Source organism: Globicephala melas, chromosome 6, assembly GCF_963455315.2.
Source record: "Globicephala melas chromosome 6, mGloMel1.2, whole genome shotgun sequence".
Classification (NCBI taxonomy): domain Eukaryota; kingdom Metazoa; phylum Chordata; class Mammalia; order Artiodactyla; family Delphinidae; genus Globicephala; species Globicephala melas.
Window position 1 is genome coordinate 64,337,337 of NC_083319.1, and position 19,503 is coordinate 64,356,839.

At 38.0% G+C, this 19,503-nt stretch overlaps 1 protein-coding gene across 1 annotated transcript in view; it reads right to left on the reverse strand.

Moving 5' to 3' along the window:
• The window catches only part of FREM1 (FRAS1 related extracellular matrix 1), a 152,881-nt gene that overhangs the window by 2,273 nt on the left and 131,105 nt on the right, over positions 1-19,503 (reverse strand). The window contains exons 28-34 of the mRNA XM_030840603.2: positions 18,653-18,725; positions 12,100-12,249; positions 10,398-10,636; positions 9,663-9,710; positions 9,225-9,389; positions 8,917-9,045; positions 8,367-8,479 (exon numbers count right to left, since the gene is read on the reverse strand). Coding sequence (XP_030696463.2) covers positions 8,367-8,479; positions 8,917-9,045; positions 9,225-9,389; positions 9,663-9,710; positions 10,398-10,636; positions 12,100-12,249; positions 18,653-18,725 — 917 coding nt within the window. The remainder of the gene's footprint in view (positions 1-8,366; positions 8,480-8,916; positions 9,046-9,224; positions 9,390-9,662; positions 9,711-10,397; positions 10,637-12,099; positions 12,250-18,652; positions 18,726-19,503) is intronic.

The window sequence follows — 19,503 nt, forward strand, 5'->3', positions numbered from 1 at the left end:
CTGCTGATGTGAAATGCATAATGCAAATCAAAGATAATTTAAAATAGAAAAAAAGCTATGTATGTAGAAAGAACTTTCCAAGATTTTAATACTCTATTTTTTTATATTAATGAGTATCTGCAGGGTGGGGTAGGTGACAGCAAAGAAAGTGATATTGTGTAATAATATCTGGGCTTTAAAGCACAAATTCAATGGGTTTTAAACATCTTTTGAGAAAATCAGCAACTGCTTACTTATATAGATTAATTACTTAATGCCAAAAAATGACTCTTCTCATGGGAAGTTTATCTCTAAATGGCATAAATTTTGCAATTTCCCAGTTAATTTGGCCAGTAAGGTAACCCAAACTATTCGGATAAAATTACTTGAAGTCGACATTTTGAGCTTTGCATGTTTAGTCAAATACCCCAATATTTGTGACTCTTTCATCCCACCCAGAGAAACAGGCTCAGCCTCACTGTCAAACCTTCGTATGTTGTGCAGAAGTTAAAGCACCTGTTCTTACAAATATGTATAAACATTTTCCCCAAAATATAATTCTATTTTTAATACGTTTAAGGTATACAGCATAATGACTTGACTTACATATATAGTGAACTTTGATTACCACGATATGTTTAGTTAACACCCATCATTTCATAGTTACAAAAAAAAAAAAGAAAAGAAAAGAAAAAAATGCTTTTCTCCTTGTGATGAGAACTCTTGGAATTTACTCTCTAAACAACTTTCAAATCTACCACACAGCAGTGTTAACAATAGTCATCATGTTATACATTACATCCCCTGTATTTACTTATAACTGGAAGTTTATGTCTTTTGATTACCTTCATCTAACTCTCCCACCTCACATCCCTCACCTCTGGTAACCACAAATCTGATCTCTTTTTCTATGACTTTTTGTTTTTAGATTCCACATGTAAGTGAGATCATATCGTATTTGTCTTTCTCTGTCTGACTTATTTCACTTAGCATAATGCCCTCAAGGTCTACTCGTGTTGTCCCAATTGGCAGGATTTCCTTATTTTTATGGCTGAATAATATTCGTGTGTGTGTGTGTGTGCGCACGCGTGCGTGTACCACAATTTCTTTATCTGTTCATCTGTTGATGGACACCTGGGTCATTTCCATGTCTTGGCTATTGTAAAAAATGCTGTTATAAACATGGGGGTGCAGATACATCTTCGACATAGTATTTCCATTCCCTTCAGACATATTCCCAGAAGAGGAAATGCTAGGTCATATGGTAGTTCAATTTTTAACTTTTGAGGGGCCTCAATACTGTTTTCCATAGTGGCTTCACCATTTTACAATCCTACCAACAGTTTACAAAGGTTTCCTTTTCTACACATCCTTGCCAGTGTTTGTTATCTCTTGTCTTTCTGATGACAGACACTCTTAACAGGCATAAGAATTCCTTATGAATTATTTTCTCAGCTAGCTGAATTATTCCTATAAGCAATATTTGATTCTATCTAATTCCCCAACAGTGTTCATTAAAAGCTCTTTAAAATGCTTTAAGTAAAAAGCCAATAAATAATTATTTTTTTTCTTTTCTTCTTTTTCTAATACAGAAAGTCTCAAAAAAAAAAAAAAAAAAAGAAACAAACAAAATCACCTTGATCTTCTTGCCTGGTTAATATCTACTGATATTTTAAAAGCAGGAAACATCATTAGTAATACATACTTGTCACAAGTTTAGACTGTTGAATTTTTTTTCATTTTGCCTATATCTTTCCAAACTTTAGATTCATTTCTCTGCTTTTCCAGATCATGTAGAGTGAACATAATCTAACCTGTCTCTTAATGATTTTTTTCCTACTAGTACAGTAGTTTAGTTTTGTATGATGCAGTGGTGACTTCAGGGCCTTCTGAGATAGGTAGGCTCTTCCCCACTTTTCTGAATGTCCTTGGGCTGCCGGATTTCGGTTGTGTGACTTGGTTCTGACTTTACTACTTACTGTCAGCTCCTATCTGACAGTTACAGCAGATATGATAGCCAATTTTTCTCCCCTCTCTCTCACATCCAATATGGTAATTCTGAGGTGCTGCGGGTTTAGAACATAGAATATGAAATGTGTATAAAATATAGACTGAGGGAGGGCTTGAGGGGCTGCTTCAGTCAATGTGGTGTATTAGACAGAACATGGGACACCTGGGTTCCACTTCCTGCTCTGTCCCCAATTTCCTTATGGATGTAACTTCTGCCTCAATGTCTTTATCAGGAAGGAACAGGTTTTATTCAAGGATATTAACATCTCCTCCTGCTTTAAGATCCTTGAAACTGTCTTTAAAAGATACTTTGTAAAATCCATTTTAGCTGGTCAAGTACAAGTTTGATTTCCTTTTTGATGCTATGAGAAGCAAAAAGTCCCAAAAGAGCAAGAGAGGAAAACAGCTGTGTTTAGGCTACGTAAAATGTTAGACCATAGTTATTTACAAAAAAAATATTTAGGCATTTGTATGTTGATTATTTTATAAAAATACCATTCATTTTCTTTTATACTCATATACAAATAAAATAGAGAATATTAACTATATAGATATGTATATATTATAGATATAAAAATAAAATATAGAGACACACACAAATAAAAATCTTTTGACAGCTCTGAAAGTTGAAAGCATTCAAAGTGTAGTATTAAAAACAGAAACCTTAATTTTTTCAGCTACAGAAATAAACATCTACTTCTTTGAAACTTTTTGATTAAATATAGATGTATTTTAGACTAAATCTTTAAGGATAGGTCAGCAGGGGTTCCAGACATTCCTGTGGGAAAGCAAAATGGTTTCATAGATAACGATCTATAATAATAGAATTACCAAATGTACAATGACTGCCTAAGGAAATGAGCAGATGAGATTACAGTATGTAAATTCAAGAAATACCTAATCTAGAAGTCTGGCTCCTCTGGGCTAGAAAAATAATAAAACACCAATGGGGAGCAAAGGAGATTGGAGATAAAGATTGGGTTGAGTTAGCAATCTGATTAAGGACAAAGGATAGAGTAAAATTTGCTGTTCTTCTTGAAACACGGGTGCTGTAAATGACCATATGTAAAGGACCATCAGGTAGCAAGGGAGCCTGAGGAAACATAACCGAGAATTGAAAAATGGTCCCTGAGACCAAACAAAAACACTCTAGATGCATATTAATTCTAATTATAGAATCTAAAACCATCTCCTAAAAATATTCATGAGAAGGTAAATAGCCAGGTTATAAAATGTTGAAACTATTAATTTTACATCACAGAAGGAATCGATAATTCCCAGAGGAATATTTATTTTTCAAGAGAAAGAGGTTGGAGAAGAGGACTAAATGAACCTGAAAAGTAATGGGTGAAGGGAAGCAGAGAGGCCCATAGAATGAATGAAAACATGTTGAATGACAGGGGAGGTCTTGGGGTTCAGAGAAAAATATACTGAGGAGGTGGCCTTGTCATCCAAAAGTGTTCCTCTTAAAATGACTGATCCAAAAGAACGTGCAGATCTTTTATTTTTGTTTTAGTTTGCTTTTAATCTGCTGCTAGGCATTTGCTGGGCCTGTAACTAGTATTAACTGTTCTTGGGATCATCATTCTTATTGTCCTTTTGAAATAAAATGCATATTGAAGTATCATACAAAAGCCATCAGGTCAAATATGCATACCCATTTTTCACTTAAAATTTGAAAATTAGAAGCTTTTTATGATATTTTTAAAATCTCGGGCTTCCCTGGTGGCGCACTGGTTGAGAATCTGCCTGCCAATGCAGGGACACGGGTTCGAGCCCTGGTCTGGGAAGATCCCACATGCCACAGAGCAACTGGGCCCGTTAGCCACAACTACTGAGCCTGCGCGTCTGGAGCCTGTGCTCCGCAACAAGAGAGGCCGCGATAGTGAGAGGCCCACGTACCACGATGAAGAGTGGCCCCCGCACCGCAATGAAGAGTGGCCCACACTTACCACAACTAGAGAAAGCCCTCGCACAGAAATGAAGACCCAACACAGCCAAAAATAAATAAATAAATTTATTTAAAAAAAAAAAAAGAACAATCTGCCTAACAATAAACTGATTAATTTAGGGAAAAAAAAATAAAAATCTCACACCAAATATATTTTATCTCTTACACACCCTGGAATACCGTCAGAAATGGTATGCTTTAATTTCTGGACCAATATGGTAAATACATAACATGTAAGTCAAAATAGTTTATATTACTGATAGATACATAATGTCACTCTCTAAAATATGATGGAAAAACTCCAGTTGCCCCCTGAAAACTTTCTCTTGTTCTGAAAGCTGTCTCAGTTTTACATCTAAAAAAAGGTCTCAGTACTACAGTTAAAACAATTCCCTGAAACCAGAGGTTTATAAAATTAACTTCACAATGATATGAAAAAGTTAGTTCTGAAACTGCTTATAACATAATGTTTGATCTGCTATATACGATCACTAATCCTCTTGAATTAATAGGGGAGATAGAAAATTTCCATCACTATTATACTGGATTTTATAATAGTTTACTGCAGAACAAAATACCTATTTATGTATTTCTTAATACCATTATTCTGAGATTATGATCTTCTAGGTTTTTGGTGTCAAAAAACATTTCTTGTGAAATAATGGCAATTTAAGGTAATATTGTTGATGTCTTCATTTTGACAACCCTGTATTAGTCGCCCAATATCTTTTTTATTTTATTGATCCACCTAATTACCCAAATCTGTTGTATTTCTATACAATAACAACAAAATATCAGAAAGAGAAGCTAAGGCAATAATCCCATTTATTACTGCATCAAAAAGAATAAAATACTTAGGAATACCTAATGAGGCAAAAGACCTGTACTTCGAGAACTATAAGATGGTGATGAAAGAAACTGAAGATGACAAACAGATGGAAACTTATACTGTGTTCTTGGATTGGAAGAATCAATATTGTTAAAATGACCATACTACCCAAGACAATCTACAGATTCAGTGCAATCCGTATCAAATTACTGATGGTATCTTTCACAGAACTGAAACAAAAAAAAAAAATTTAATTTGTATGGAAACAAAAAACACTCTGAATAGCCAAAACAATCTTGAGAAAGAAGAATGGAGCTCGAGGAATCACACTTCCTAACTTCAGGCTATACTGCAAAGCTATAGTAATCAAAAGACTATGGTACTGGCACAAAAACAGACACATAGATCAATGCAACAGGATAGAAAGCCCAGAAATAAACCCACGCACTTATGGTCAATTAATCTATGACAAATGAGACAAGAATATACAGTGGAGAAAAGACAGTCTCTTCAATAAGTGGTGCTGGGAAAATCAGACAGCTACCTGTAAAAGAATGAAATTAGAACATTCTCTAACACCATATACAAAAATAAACTCAAAATGGATTAAATATCTAAATGTAAGACTGGATACTACAAAACTCCTAGAGAAAAACATAGAACACTCTTTCACATAAATCGCAGCAATATTTTTTTGGATCTGTCTCCTAGAATAATGGAAACAAAAGCAAAAATAAACAAATGGGACCTAATTAAACTTAAAAGCTTTTGCATGGCAAAGGAAACCATAAACAAAATGAAAAGGCAACCTATAGAATGGGAGAAAATATTTGCAAATGATGCTACTGACAGGGATTAATTTCCAAAATATATAAAGAGCTTATACAGCTCAGTATCAAAAAAAGCCAAGCAATCCAACTGAAAAATGGGCAGAAACCTAAATAGACATTTCTCCAAAGAAGACATACAGATGGCCAACAGGCACATGAAAAGATGCTCAAGATTGCTAATTATTAGAGAAATGCAAATCAAAACTACACTAAGGTATCACCTCTCACTGGTTAGAATGACCATCACCAAAAAGCTCACAAATAATAAATGCTGGAGAGGGTGGGGAAAAAAGGAACCCTCTTATACTGTTAATGGAAATGTAAATTGGTGCAGCCACTATGGAGGTTCCTTAAAAAACTAAAAATAGAGTTACCATATAACCCAGCAATCCCACTACTGGGCATATATCTGGAAAAGACGAAAACTCTAACGTGAAAAGATTCATGCACCACGGTGTTCACAGCAGCACTATTTACAATAGCAAAGACATGGAAGCAACCTAAATGTGCATCAACAGATGAATGGATAAAGAAGAAATGGTCTATATATACAATGGAATATTACTCAGCCACATGGTGTGTATATATATATATATATACACAATGGAATATTACTCAGCCATAATAAGGAATGAAATAGTGCCATCTGTAGCAACATGGATGCAACTAGAGATTATCATACTAAGTGAAGTAAGACAGAGAAAGACAAATATCATATGATATCACTTACATACGGAATCTGAAAAAAAATGATACAAATGAACTTATTTACAAAACAGAAATAGACTCACAGACAAAGAAAATAAACTCATGGTTACCAAAGGGGAAAAGAGGGGGGGAGGGATAAATCAGGAATTTGGGATTAACAGCTACACACTACTATATATAAAATTGATAAACAATAAGAACCTACTGTATAGCACAGGGAACTATATTCAATATTTTGTAATAACCGATAATGGACAAGAATCTGAAAAAAAGAATATAAATATATATACATATATATATGTAACTTGCTATACACCTGAAACATTGTAAATCAACTATACTTCCATAAAAAATAAATTTGTAAAATAATATTTCTATATTCTAAAGAAAAAAATTAATTTATCAAGAAAAGAAAATTTGTCTATTCCCTTTTTGATGGAGAAAATATACACAATTCCTATAAATCAATAACAAGAAGACAAATGACCCAAACTACTGTTATTAAAAAGGTTACTAATGAAATTCTTGTAAGTGCTTTTTTTTAAACATATATTATTATTTCTCTTGGGTAAATACCTAGGAGTAGAATTGCTAGGTCACAGGGCAGATGCATGTAACTTTATAAGAAACTGCAAGACAGTTCTACAAAGAGGTTGTACCATTTTACAATTCCACCAACAATAAATGAGAATTCCATTTGCTCTACAACATAGTCTTTGTGATTTTAACTATTCTAGTGGGTGTGAAGTGGTATTTTATTGTGGTTTTAATTTGCATTTCTCTGACATCTAATGGTGGTGGGCACCTTTTTTCATGTCTTTATTGACCAACTGTCTCTCTTTACTTGTGAAATCTCAAAGTCAATTGCTATTTTTTTTTAACATCTTTATTGGAGTATAATTGCTTTACAGTGGTGTGTTAGTTTCTGCTTTATAACAAAGTGAATCAGTTATACATATACATATGTTCCCATATCTCTTCCCTCTTGCGTCTCCCTCCCTCCCACCCTCCCTATCCCACCCCTCTAGGTGGTCACAAAGCACAGAGCTGATCTCCCTGTGCTATGTGGCTGCTTCCCACTAGCTATCGGTTTTACATTTGGTAGTGTATATGGTATTTTATAAAAATCTGGTTGTCACTGATTTGTAGGAGATGTTTATATTTTCTGGATTTGAGACCTTTATCAGATACATGATTTGAGATGAGTTTTTCCCAAATGTGGTCTAACCTTTAATTTTCTTAACAGTGTCTTTAGATGAACATAACTTTTAAAATTTGATGAAGTGCAAAATCTGACTGATATCCACCAGCAATTTATCTAGTCTCAATTTCTAGCCATGGAAAATATTAGTCTAATTGCATTGCTTTGGATAATATCCAGGGAGGCAAAAAAGGAGGGTCAGAGATAGTTACATATGCATTTTTAAAGTCTGCCTCAGCTAGATAAATTTTGTTGTCATTATCTGACCACGAGTCATCTTTCATTGAGTGTTCTGTTATCCAATCACCCTTTGTCCAACTCGTCTGGTTTCATAATCATCAATGCCTCTTACATTGTTATAGGCCTCATGCCATAAGACTTTTCATTGCTATATATTTTCAAATCAGTGGGCAGGAATTACTATTTAATAAATCTAGAATCTGCAACACTGCTGACTCAGAGAATCTCCTTCTGACTTTCTCCAAAAGTTTAAGGTAGAGAGGCTAAAAAATAGAACTGTGATATGGGGATATATGTATACGTATAGCTGATTCATTTTGTTATACAGCAGAAACTAACACACCATTGTAAAGCAATGATACTCCAATAAAGATGTTAAAAAAAATAGAACTGTGGCAATGGCACAGTTTTATCATAAAAGAGCTAAGTCAAAACACATTATTAAGGTCAGCCCAAATCCATTCTGAACTACAGAGCTCCCTCCAAAATCCTAAAACAAAGCCAGGTAGATATCAGACACTCAACGCTTGAATGAATGAAGCAACATTACAGTTCCATGAGAAAACAGAGAAACATCAGCAAAGAAACATCAATCAAATGTGAAACAGGGTTTCTTACTGTTCCCTGCAAGCTTGGGCGGCTATGATCCAGGTGCCCTTCTGCTCTGTGATCAAGGAGTGGCAGTAGCCTAAGTGATGGTGCCACCCAGCTGGGCATGATTTATCTTCCTCCTGAAAAATAGTTGTCCATGTTCACATTACAATGGTCTTTACAATCTAGAGTCTGTTCTCAGCATAGAGAGTCCTATGAGTCCCCTAATGTGAGTAATTTTGTCACCAGAAAGGAGGTCAGCCTTAATCCCAATCCTCTACTTTGAGAAATGCAATGGCTTTTTATGGAACACACTGGTAAAGTCAGCAGTGTTTTAATTTTACACTTTGACATTATGATAATTGAATAAAATAAGTAAACATCTTTTCAAATTGTATTGCTTAACTAATGTGTTTTGTGATTTTTAAAACGCCAACTGGCCATCTTTTCCTCTTCACCTTCGAAGTGTAACAGAGCAGGCCGAGGTAGCAGGAGTGGACAGGGCACTCCCTCTCTCTCAGCTTATCATGGGACATGCTGCAAGTACAGGTACTTGGCTGCTCGGCCTGTGTCCCACCTTGGTGTGAGGGCTCCAAGATTTCCAGGCAATTCCATTGCACTTATACAGCTTTTGGAGGCTTTCTTCAAAGTGAAAGAGTCCCTTTAATTCCAGTGTGCAGTTCTTTGGAAATGAGGGCAAACGGTCCTATGGCAAAGAAAGGTGATTCAGACTTGATGTAAGTTGATCACACTTGTACCTCTTTTAGGTCATCCTTTGTTGAGTAGCATTTGTGTTGCATCAACTATCCCCAAGCTTGAAGGCTGTTTTATGACCCAGAACACAGCTTGTTGTAAAGTGAATAGGAAGTGAAGAGATTTTCATACCTGTTGGGGGAAGTGTGAGCCGGTTGTGGATTCCTCCTTATCTGCTTGAGGCAGTTCTGCCACTTTGATTGTCTTTTGTGGCTGACTAACAATGGATACTTTGGCCTTACTTTTGTGAGTTGAGGAACTGTCATCCTCCAGTTTCAGGGAAATCATTCCATGATACTTGAGGAAATCAACAAACAACAATAAAGAAAAAATAAACACCAAGAGAGCAAACAAAAACATTTGTTGCAAAAATGAGCAATCCAAAAATTGGATCAAAACAAAAAGATAAAAGGTGTATTTTTTTTTCTGACCACCCAAGCTTCTAAAACAAATTTCAAAACATGTTTTTAAGAGAAATACATAAATATAACAGTTATGAAAGGTAGTTTCACTAAATATTTTGTATCCATAAATACAAGAAATTTAGCAATTCTCTCAGACTATGCTTACATTGTAGATGATGTCTGTTCCATTTCTATAAACAGAGGATGGATGGACCTGAAATCAAGAGAGAACAAAATATGAAAAAAATTGACTTGAATAATAATTAGCAGTAGGGTAAAACCCTTCCAATAAGATATTTTTAATGACTGAAAAATTTTTAAACATATATTTTTCTTAAGATTTTCCATGCCTAAATCATTGGAATTTTTATAAAATCACTGGACCTAATGGCACTTTATCAATGTTGACTCATCTATTCTTAGTCCCAGTTAGAGAGAAAAAACATCCTTATTTTTTTGGTACATCTATACTACACAGAGGTCCAAGAAAACACACACACACACACACACCCATGAGTGTGTGCCTGGTTAGAAAACTAGGCTGATAATGTCAAAGCCATTGTTTCCACACCCAAGTAGATCATTTAATCTCATTCTATTTCAGCGTCACTGGTCATTCCCCATCTGTCTTGATCACAAAAGGAACCAAAGCAGAAATCATATGGATGAGTCAGCACATCTATCACCTCAGTCAGTACAATAAATGAAGTAGGTCGGCATTATGATATTTGTATACAAAAGGCACTTCATGATGGTATAAGGAACCGTGAAAATCACCATGGCCCTCAGTCACTGTGAGAACCAGAACAGCTTCCACAGTGTTTCAGAATACTTATTAAGATCTTTTGATCCTTTCAGTATGCACTCCACACATCAAAACCAAAGAGGTCCCCATCCTTACTCTTTTGCCATTCCCTTGGGTCCTAAGCTTCATGACAGAAAGATCTTCAGAATCAAAGTCCCGCAGGGTGTCTCCCTTGGCGACTGCTAGCTGCTTGGAAGACGGAAGGGGTCTTCTTTCCGGATGAAAGGAACCAGAAGTGGTGCGTGAGGAAGCCCCTGGGGAGAGCAGCCTCCAAATGCCCTTCTCCCATGCACTGGGCATGTTTGCATTGAAGGCATATGAAGGATGGCACTGTCCTGGAGGCGCACAAAATGGCAGGTCAGTTCATTTTACACAAACAGATAAGTGATCACATGGAGAAAGTCCCTGGAGCAGCTTGTCATTAAACTCAGACGGATGATTTTCCCACCAGATGTTGCCTTCTGCCATTTGCCAGAAACCCCTTTACTCTTCATCAGTGTTCATCCAGAAAGGCTGTGCCCTTCTGCACATCTACAGGGTGACTATAAGTCATGAAATTGATTTCACGAACCACAGATGAAAATTACTGTCGTGATTTTATAATCATCCCTTCTACCTGGGCAATAGCCTCCCTTCATATTATAGAACTCCTCCATATTATCGGGTTTACTCCCTGATCAAGTATCATTGCACAAACACTTTAAAGTGTTCATCCTTTCCCCAATCTCCTAGAGGGAGAAACTGGAATTGTTTGAAGATGTCAGTGAAATCAAGTTAACAGTTATAAAAATGAGCATTTAACTGTTACAGAAAAGATCCAGTAAATCTTAATGGAGCTCCTTTGATTAGAAATATTGCCAATTAGTATGAAAAAATGCTAAACCGAGCAGCCTCGTCTGGATACTTTACACTTCATGCGTAAAGTGTGTATTTTATGTATTTATGTACTTAATGTGACCAGAAAATTCTACTGAAAAAGAAATGAATTTGGTGAGGTAAGGTGGTATGGGAGAGATGCTATGGTAAAGGAAAGAGGATAGTGTCTGTTTTTATTATAGGATGAGAAAGAGGAGATAATAAATTTCAGGTAAGAAAAACATACAGCCTGTAGGGCGTGATGTGTCAAAATAGGAAGGTGAGACCAAGCATAGTAACTGGACACTTGTCAACTGCTAAATAGACAAGTAAAAGGTATTTGGCAGGAAAAACGTCAGAGCACCAAGACTTTGGGCTGCTTTTTATTTTATTTAGTTCACACGTTGCTCTTTAGCATATACTATCCAGGACCTATTTGGCCGTGCAACCCAAGGTTATTAATTAATATTCTCCAGCTGCTCCTGAATCCCCAAGCCAGCTGCATCTTTCACATCTATTTTTCTCCAATTCCTTCCTCTCAGAATTTTCGGGGTCACGCTACAGTGGGGACTCAGATTTTAGGCATTAAGAGCTCTCTTTAACAGAGGAAGATAATTACAGCCCTATAAACTCTGGGGGGAAAATAATTGTCGATAGATTCTCAGCGACATTGTTTCCCCCTTGGTGAGAACAACAAACGGGTGAGGAAAAAAACAACGAAGCTCTGACTTGTTGCTTTTCTCAAAACGGTCGTTCTTAGCAGGAGGAAAACCACATGAAGCAGAAACCAGAATAAAGGGCCTACATCACGACTGAGGTTGCTTTCTTGACAAGAAATTAAGCATTTTGATTTGAAGGTGTTATCAAGCACACTGGCTGTTGAAAGCAAGCAACTACAGTGCCAGGACTGCTCCTGATTTCAAGATGAGGATCAAAAGAATACCTCCTTTTGAGTCCAAAATTTTCACTGCTGTTTTTGTCTTTGTGCCAAGAACCGCATTCACGGGGGAGTTCAGAATTACTTCAAAGACCTCATCATCTTCCTCTAATCCGTCATAGGTAATTGCTATATTCCACATCTTAGTTGACATTCCTACAAGAAGTAAACATTTTAATTACTCTTTAATTGCTATTTCAATCACCTAGGTGTCAGAGAAATATATTAATTAACATGTCTACAGCTAGACTGCAGTAGCCTGAGTGAGCTATTGTACCGCTACCAACTCGCTGAAGTCGTGCTGTTCTCCTAAATAATATTAAGAGACCACATTTGTTCCTGGACAATGATGTTTCCCTTTAAATGCAAACACTGTAACAAAAAAAGCGAGCTGCATTAGGCAAGGGATGAACAGAAAATGGTGAGCAGTTGAGATCTAAGACAATTTTTTCCTGACCTGCCCCTTCTCTCCTTAAGAATAAACAAGTACTGCAATCTTTAAATCTTAATAGTTTGAAAAACCTTAAGATGTTGATGCAGACAGTCAGAAGTGATTATTGGATGGTACTTCATGCTATTCACAGAAATGATTGATTTCTAACGACAGCTGCTTCCATCGGCTGCCCTACTTCCTGAGATCCTTCTAGCCCACAAATGCTTTTTCTGATGATGTAATACTCAGGAGTTTGATATCCTCCTACAGAGAATTTATAGGCTGGGGGGGTTCTTGAAATAGACAGAGCCAATTTTTTTTTTTCTTTCTGTCTGCCTCTGTTCATGGAGTTACAATCAAGCTTGGTTCACAGTAACTTTGCGAACTTAATGCAAAAGAGCTTTGATGTTACAAGCATATCCCCAGCTATCCTGTCACCACCAAGATGGGACACAAAGCAACCCCAAAACCACAAAATATTAAAGTGGGAAGAAACTGCTGAAATTGTCAAATCTTGACCAGTTTCCATGACGTGGATAGCAGGACATCCCCCATGGGTTTATTTAGAAGAGTTGGCAGGAAGGAAAGAAAGTATTGTTTAGGGAAGAAAGATGGCTCAGTTTTAAGGGGAAAAAGATAAACTTATGGTTTAACCTTTGAGGACTAAGTTTTGAAACTTTATTCTGTGTCATTTACTCATTGGCTATTTGAGTGATTTTATTCCCATAAACCCATCTATATAAGCAATTAAACATTTTTTTCTAGTCTTCTCATCTGAAAATCGGATTCTTTTCTCCTTGCAGGTTGTTTTCTACAGATGTATTTTGCAGGTTGTTTTCTACAGATGTATGCCTCTCAGTTGTGCTAGCTAGATGATGGCCTCCTTCTTGAAGGTATGTTGCTTATAGAGTTCATCATGGAATCTAAGTCTCATCAATCCCCGACAGAATCCAATGGAAAGAGGAAACTGTTCACTTATCCTACTCTTGCCTGCACTTAGAGAGAAAAATTAAGGGTCTTTGAAATAATTTTATTTAAAAAAAAATAGGCTGACAGGTAAGTTGTTAAGCTTTCAGTATCCACTGAGTTTTTCTTTTTTTTTGAACTTTTTTTTTTTAATGTTTTCAAGTCTCATCCATGTTGTAACATGTATTAGTCCTTCATTGATTTTTTTTTTTTTTTTTTGGCTGCGTTGGGTCTTTGTTGCTGCGCGCGGGCTTTCTCTGGTTGCGGCGAGCAGGGGCTGCTCTTCGTTGCGGTGCATAGGCTTCTCATGGCGGTGGCTTCTCTTGTTGCGCAGCACGGGCTCTAGGCACACAGGCTTCAGTAGTTGTGGCTCGCAGGCTCTACAGCGCAGGCTCAGTAGCTGTGGCGCACGGGCTTAGTTGCTCCACGGCATGTGGGATCTTCCCAGACCAGGGATTGAACCCATGTCCCCTGCATTGGCAGGTGGATTCTTAACCACTGCGCCACCAGGGAAGTCCCTCCACTGAGTTCTTAAATCAATTACTTTCATAGTCTTTACAAAGACAAAATTTGAAGCATTTAATATAAACTACAGAACTCCCACCTCGTGGCTGGATGAATCAGTCCATCAAAATATATATTTTGTATTATGTGCTTGCCTTTGGTGGATGCTAGGGAGAATACTAGAGGTATAACATAAGGAAGCCCTGACATAAAGGAATTTAAAACCTTCTTGAAGAGACAAGATGTAAATACCAAAAAAGTCAATTATTCCAGGTTGTGTATAATTAGCTGCCATAAGATACAGAATAGATGGTAAATACTACGTGTATGTGGGCTCCAGACTTGGAAGGACCTGGGAGGAAATGGGAAAACAACAGAAGCAAAGTCAGTTAGATAGCAAAGCAGAGACCTTGATCAGGAGGGCTGAGCAGATTACCCGGCTGGAGTAGAGAGGTCACGCCAGGGAAGAGAGGTGGTAGGTATAGCCAGACTGTAGAGAACCCTCGACACTAGGTGGGTCAGACTCAGACTTTAAACCATAGGCAACAGGGAAGGCTCTTGAAAATGGATGTCTTAAAAACATGAACCTGAAAGTGGTATGTGGGAAGATTTAGGGGCCCAGGCAGACAAGCAGAGAGGCTAGAAGTTGGGAATCCACGTAGGCAGCTGTTGTAATAAATTGGCATGGAGAGAAAAGAGACTTGACAATGAAGAAGGCATATGAATACTAAGGTTTTAATATTCAGAGAGCTGTTTTGACTCTCAAAGCCCATAAAGTTAAGTGTTATTCAAATAAAAATCCAATACAAAAAAATTTTTTTCCCCAAGCCCCAACCATTTGCCTTCTTATTTTAAGAACTGTTTAATAAATTATAGTACCCCTTCCCCCCACTGCCCCACCCACCCCCCAAAAAACCTTAAAGTTTTTGTAAAACCTTATGAAGTAGAACCAGATGGTTAGAGAAGATCTATTCCAAGTTTCATTTAAGTACTTTTGATTGGTTTGCTGCATTTCAACTTTGTTTATATGTCTACCAGGTAGGCACACAGGACCTCCTTTTTTAGGTTAATGAGATTAGAAATCAGAACTTTCCTAGTTTTTCTTTTTTTCCTTCCTCTCCAGCCTTCAAGGTGCAAAGTATTTGTGAAATCACGGTGATTATAAACAATTTCAGAAGGCATGAACTGGCCCCCTGTTCCCATGAAACAAAAGGTGCTGAAGAGGAGAGAGAGGTGTCAGGTTATGCAGACATAGCCCACTTTACAGAGTGAGTTAATTCCTGGATATTTTCCTGCAAAACACATTTCACGATTGAAAGACATATTCTCAATGTTTTTCAGCAAATGCCACGTGAGAGAGCTGCTCTTTGGAAAACACTCTGACTCAGGCACAATGAAGTCTCAATTAAGAATGCAGCAAACCTCTGAAGAACATTTATTTTAAAGGAAAACAATCATTTTCTTAAGAATATTTGCACTTTGACTCAAGATTATTCACAATAGCAGAAGGCAAGGTAGTCAGGGTTAGCTTTTGGTTTGGTACAAAGCTGCAAGGCAAGCTTACTTGAGTGTAGCTCACTAGACTGAAAAGTCCCTCAGTTTCTCTTCAGCTCCCTCCAAGAGCTCTCAAACCCTATGATATTCCACTGTCTTTGATTTCTCACTCTCTGTTTCCTCACCAATCATGGAAGCTGCTGTTTTTAAAGAAATGAACAGATTGCTTTGGGTGAAAGGGGTGGGAATGGGGATGAAGACACCAGATCTGAAAGAGGCAAGGATGAACAAGATGGGAGTAAATAAGTATTTACAGGACCTGTGGACACGGGGAATTCTAACATTCTCTAAAAGAAGACATCAGCTTATGAAACAGTTTCTGGCTAATAAGTTCCAAAGCAATGAACACCCAAGTGTTGTTTCTTTTTCATTTATAAGCTATATTTATTTATTTCCTTAAAATGTCTAAATAGGGACTTCCCTGGTGGTCCAGTGGTTAAGACTGCGCTTCCATTGCAGGGGGCACAGGTTCAATCCCTGGAAATGGAATTAAGATCCTGCATGCCGCACGGCGTGGCCAAAAAAAAAAGTCTAAATAGGGCTTCCCTGGTGGCGCAGTGGTTGAGAGTCCACCTGCCAATGCAGGGGACATGGGTTCGTGCCCCGGTCTGGGAAGATCCCACATGGCGCGGAACGGCTGGGCCCGTGAGCCGTGGCTCCTGAGCCTGTGCGTCCGGAGCCTGTACTCCACAACGGGAGAGGCCACAACAGTGAGAGGCCCGCGTACCACCAAAAAAAAAAAAAAAAAAAAAGCCTAAATAATCTCTAAAATTATGACGATTTAGACCCTCAGAAGTCTTTAGTATCTACTGGAAGCAGCAATGTAAACTCTTGAAAGCAAATGGTCATTCCCTCACCCAGTGGGACTTGCAAGAGTTAGCTTCCAGGAGCTCCTCCAGTGTGGTATCTTCTAGTCCCTATCAATCCAAACAGAGAACCTGGTGGGCTGCTCAAAATCCACCAAAAGCCAAAATCACTCCTGATCTTGTGACAAACAGACCTCAAATAATAAAGGTGATATATGACAAGCACTCTTGCCTCTTGAAAAGAGGAAAGGCCGGACCTGCCTTAACATGAAGTACATAAAGAGCACAGAGCCAATGCATCAAATCCTTTCATCTTAGGGTTGATCAGAACCAGAGCCTGCAGCAACCCGAGGGTAAACTTCAAATACGTAACAGGAATAGCTCTTCTCCTCAAGGGTGGTCAGTCTGAGGGACAAAATTATGCAAGTCAGAAACTTAAATATCACAGGAAGGAGGCCAATAACAATATCGGGATTGTTCCATGTCAAATGTAAGGCTCTCTGTTATAGGTTGAGTTGTGTCACTCAAAAATCCCTATGTTTAAGTCCTAACTCTCAGTACCTCAGAATGTGACCTTATTTGGAAATAAAGGCATTACAGATGTAATTCAGATGGAGTCATACTAGAGTAGAGTGGACCCCTAGTCTATGAATGACTGGTGTCAGTATACAAAGGGGAAATTTGGACACAGACACAAACAAGGAGAACATCCTATGGAGATAAAGGCAGAGATCGGGTGATGCAACAGAAGCCAAGGAAGGCCAGAGATTCCAGCAAAGCACCAGAGCATGGAAGAGAGGCATGGAACAGATTCCCTCTCAGCCCTTAGAAGGAATCAACCCTGCCCACATCATGATCTTGAACTTCTAGCGTCCAGAACCATTAGAAAAATAATTCTTGTTTTGAAGCTACCAGGTTTGTGATACTTTATTAGGGTAGCCCCAGCAAACTAATACAGTCACTAAACATCGTACAACTTGTGGTGAACTGCAGAAAGGCATTTCTTTTCTACGTTTAATTTTTTTTTTTTGGTTGTGCTGGGTCTTAGTTGTGGCAGGCGGGCTCCGTAGTTGCAGCTCACCGGCTCCTTAGTTGTGGCATGCGGGCTCCTTAGTTGTGGCATGTGAACTCTTAGTCGCGGCATGCATGTAGGATCTAGTTCCCCAATGAGGGATTGAATCCAGGCCCCCGCACATTGGGAGCATGGAGTGCTAACCACTTCGCCACCAGGGAAGTCTCCTCTACGTTTAATATTAAGGTTGTCAGTTTTGGAGTGATAATGGTATTCAGGCCATTTTGTTTTGCCTTTGCCCAAAACTTCATGTGTCAGTGGCAGACAATGGCTAAAGTCTTGATTGGATGGCCTGTTCTCAGAATGCAGAACACCTCCTCTGCAGGGGAGCAGAAAGCCACACGCCCTGGCTGCTTCTCAAGGCCTTTTCCTTTTGTCCCTGGACAGGTGATCTAGGTCCATTCCATACCAGAGGGAAAGAGAGACAACCATGCAGTGTAGTGAGGGAGAGCTACTGGTTCCCATCTACAGAAACCAGGGAAAGGGGGCATTGCTCCCGCCTTGGTACTTAAGGCACAGTTAGCCAAATGAATGTTTGTCCTGCAGTTTAAGTCCCCTTCTTCTGCTACCAACTCCCCCAGGAAGTCTTCCAGGATTTTCCTTAGCCAGAACAATGGCACATCCTTGGGGTCACAATGTACTCTATTAGTGAGTTGTTTTCATGTCTATATTTCTCACAGTATAGAACATCCTTGAGAACAGGCCCCATGCTTTTGTATTCCCTTTTGCACCTAGCAAAATTTTTCCAAACGCTTAAAACAAAACAGGTGTTATCTAATTAAATAATAATTTCCCCTGGAATCTGTTCATATCAGCCTATTCCAAGAGAGAGAATTTAGAAATGACCCTTTAGGAATCCACATACTATAACATTCAAAAAATTTCCATTAAAATATGAGGCAATTACATTATTTCAGCTTTGTGTCAGACCTCTGAATAATTTTTTTAAATGGCATTTTTTTCTGGATTTTTGGATGTTTGCCTTAATATTTTATATATTTTATTTGTTACGATCTCTCTTCTCATTTTAAATAAATACTCACTAGTAATAACATAAAATATGAGGGGCAAAGCCTCAAGTACAAACTCATCTCTCTGGGAGAGGGGGTGATCCTGTGCCCTGAGGAGTTTCTAGTTGGCTGAAGTTGCATAATAGTCTGTCTTTTCCACCATCTCCAGACTTTCTTACAAAAACATGAAACAAAGTGTAGACGCAAAACGTACCTGGGTCAAACTGAATCAGCTTAGATGGAGTCATAGTGAAATCCTTTCCAGCTGTAGCTGACACTTGGTTGACCTTAAGAGGGGAAAAACAAAATCTTTTTTTTAATAAAAATAAATATTCTGTAATAGAAAAACATCTAGTCTGATCTCATACTAGACTAAACTCATGCTCTTAAATCTGTTTTTAACATTAAGTGGTTTTTTTATTCTAATACATCATTTTTGACCCATCTTCCTTAAAGTTAACTTTTTCCTAGACTAATATCAATGGAAGTAAACATAAAACTTTATTTTTTTCTTCTCCTTTATAAATGATTTGGTTATTGGAGAAAGTAATGTGAATTTTAAACAGTATATTTCTCTTTGTTGCAAATATCATTTTATTTCATGGCCTTCCCTCTACCCCAACCAGGTCCTAAAATAATGCCTTGGAGGAAAGGGAGAAGGGCAGTGAAGAGAAGGAAAAGTGGGTACTGCTGACAAACGGGGTGCTGATCTGTCAGCCAGCTTGGAGGTATCCTGCGAGCTCAGGGCACTGAAAGCCTTTAGACCAGATGAACTAAAACAAGTCTGGTCCATTTTCGCATCTGGATGAAACCATTCCTCTTCACAGACATGAATGAGGGCTCTGTGGGGATGACAGTCCTGGGGAACAGCCACACAAAGGCCATCCACACCCAGAACCAAGGGCTTCAGAAGCTCCTTCAAGTAAATTGTAAAAAAAAAAAAAAAAAAAAAAAAAAATTGGTCCAGTCTAAAGAGACAATTGGCTGACCCCTTTTTCCCATCCCCCAGGGCTAAAGAACAGAGGTGATTTAAGGGCTCTGACATCTCGTGCCCTTAACTTCCCC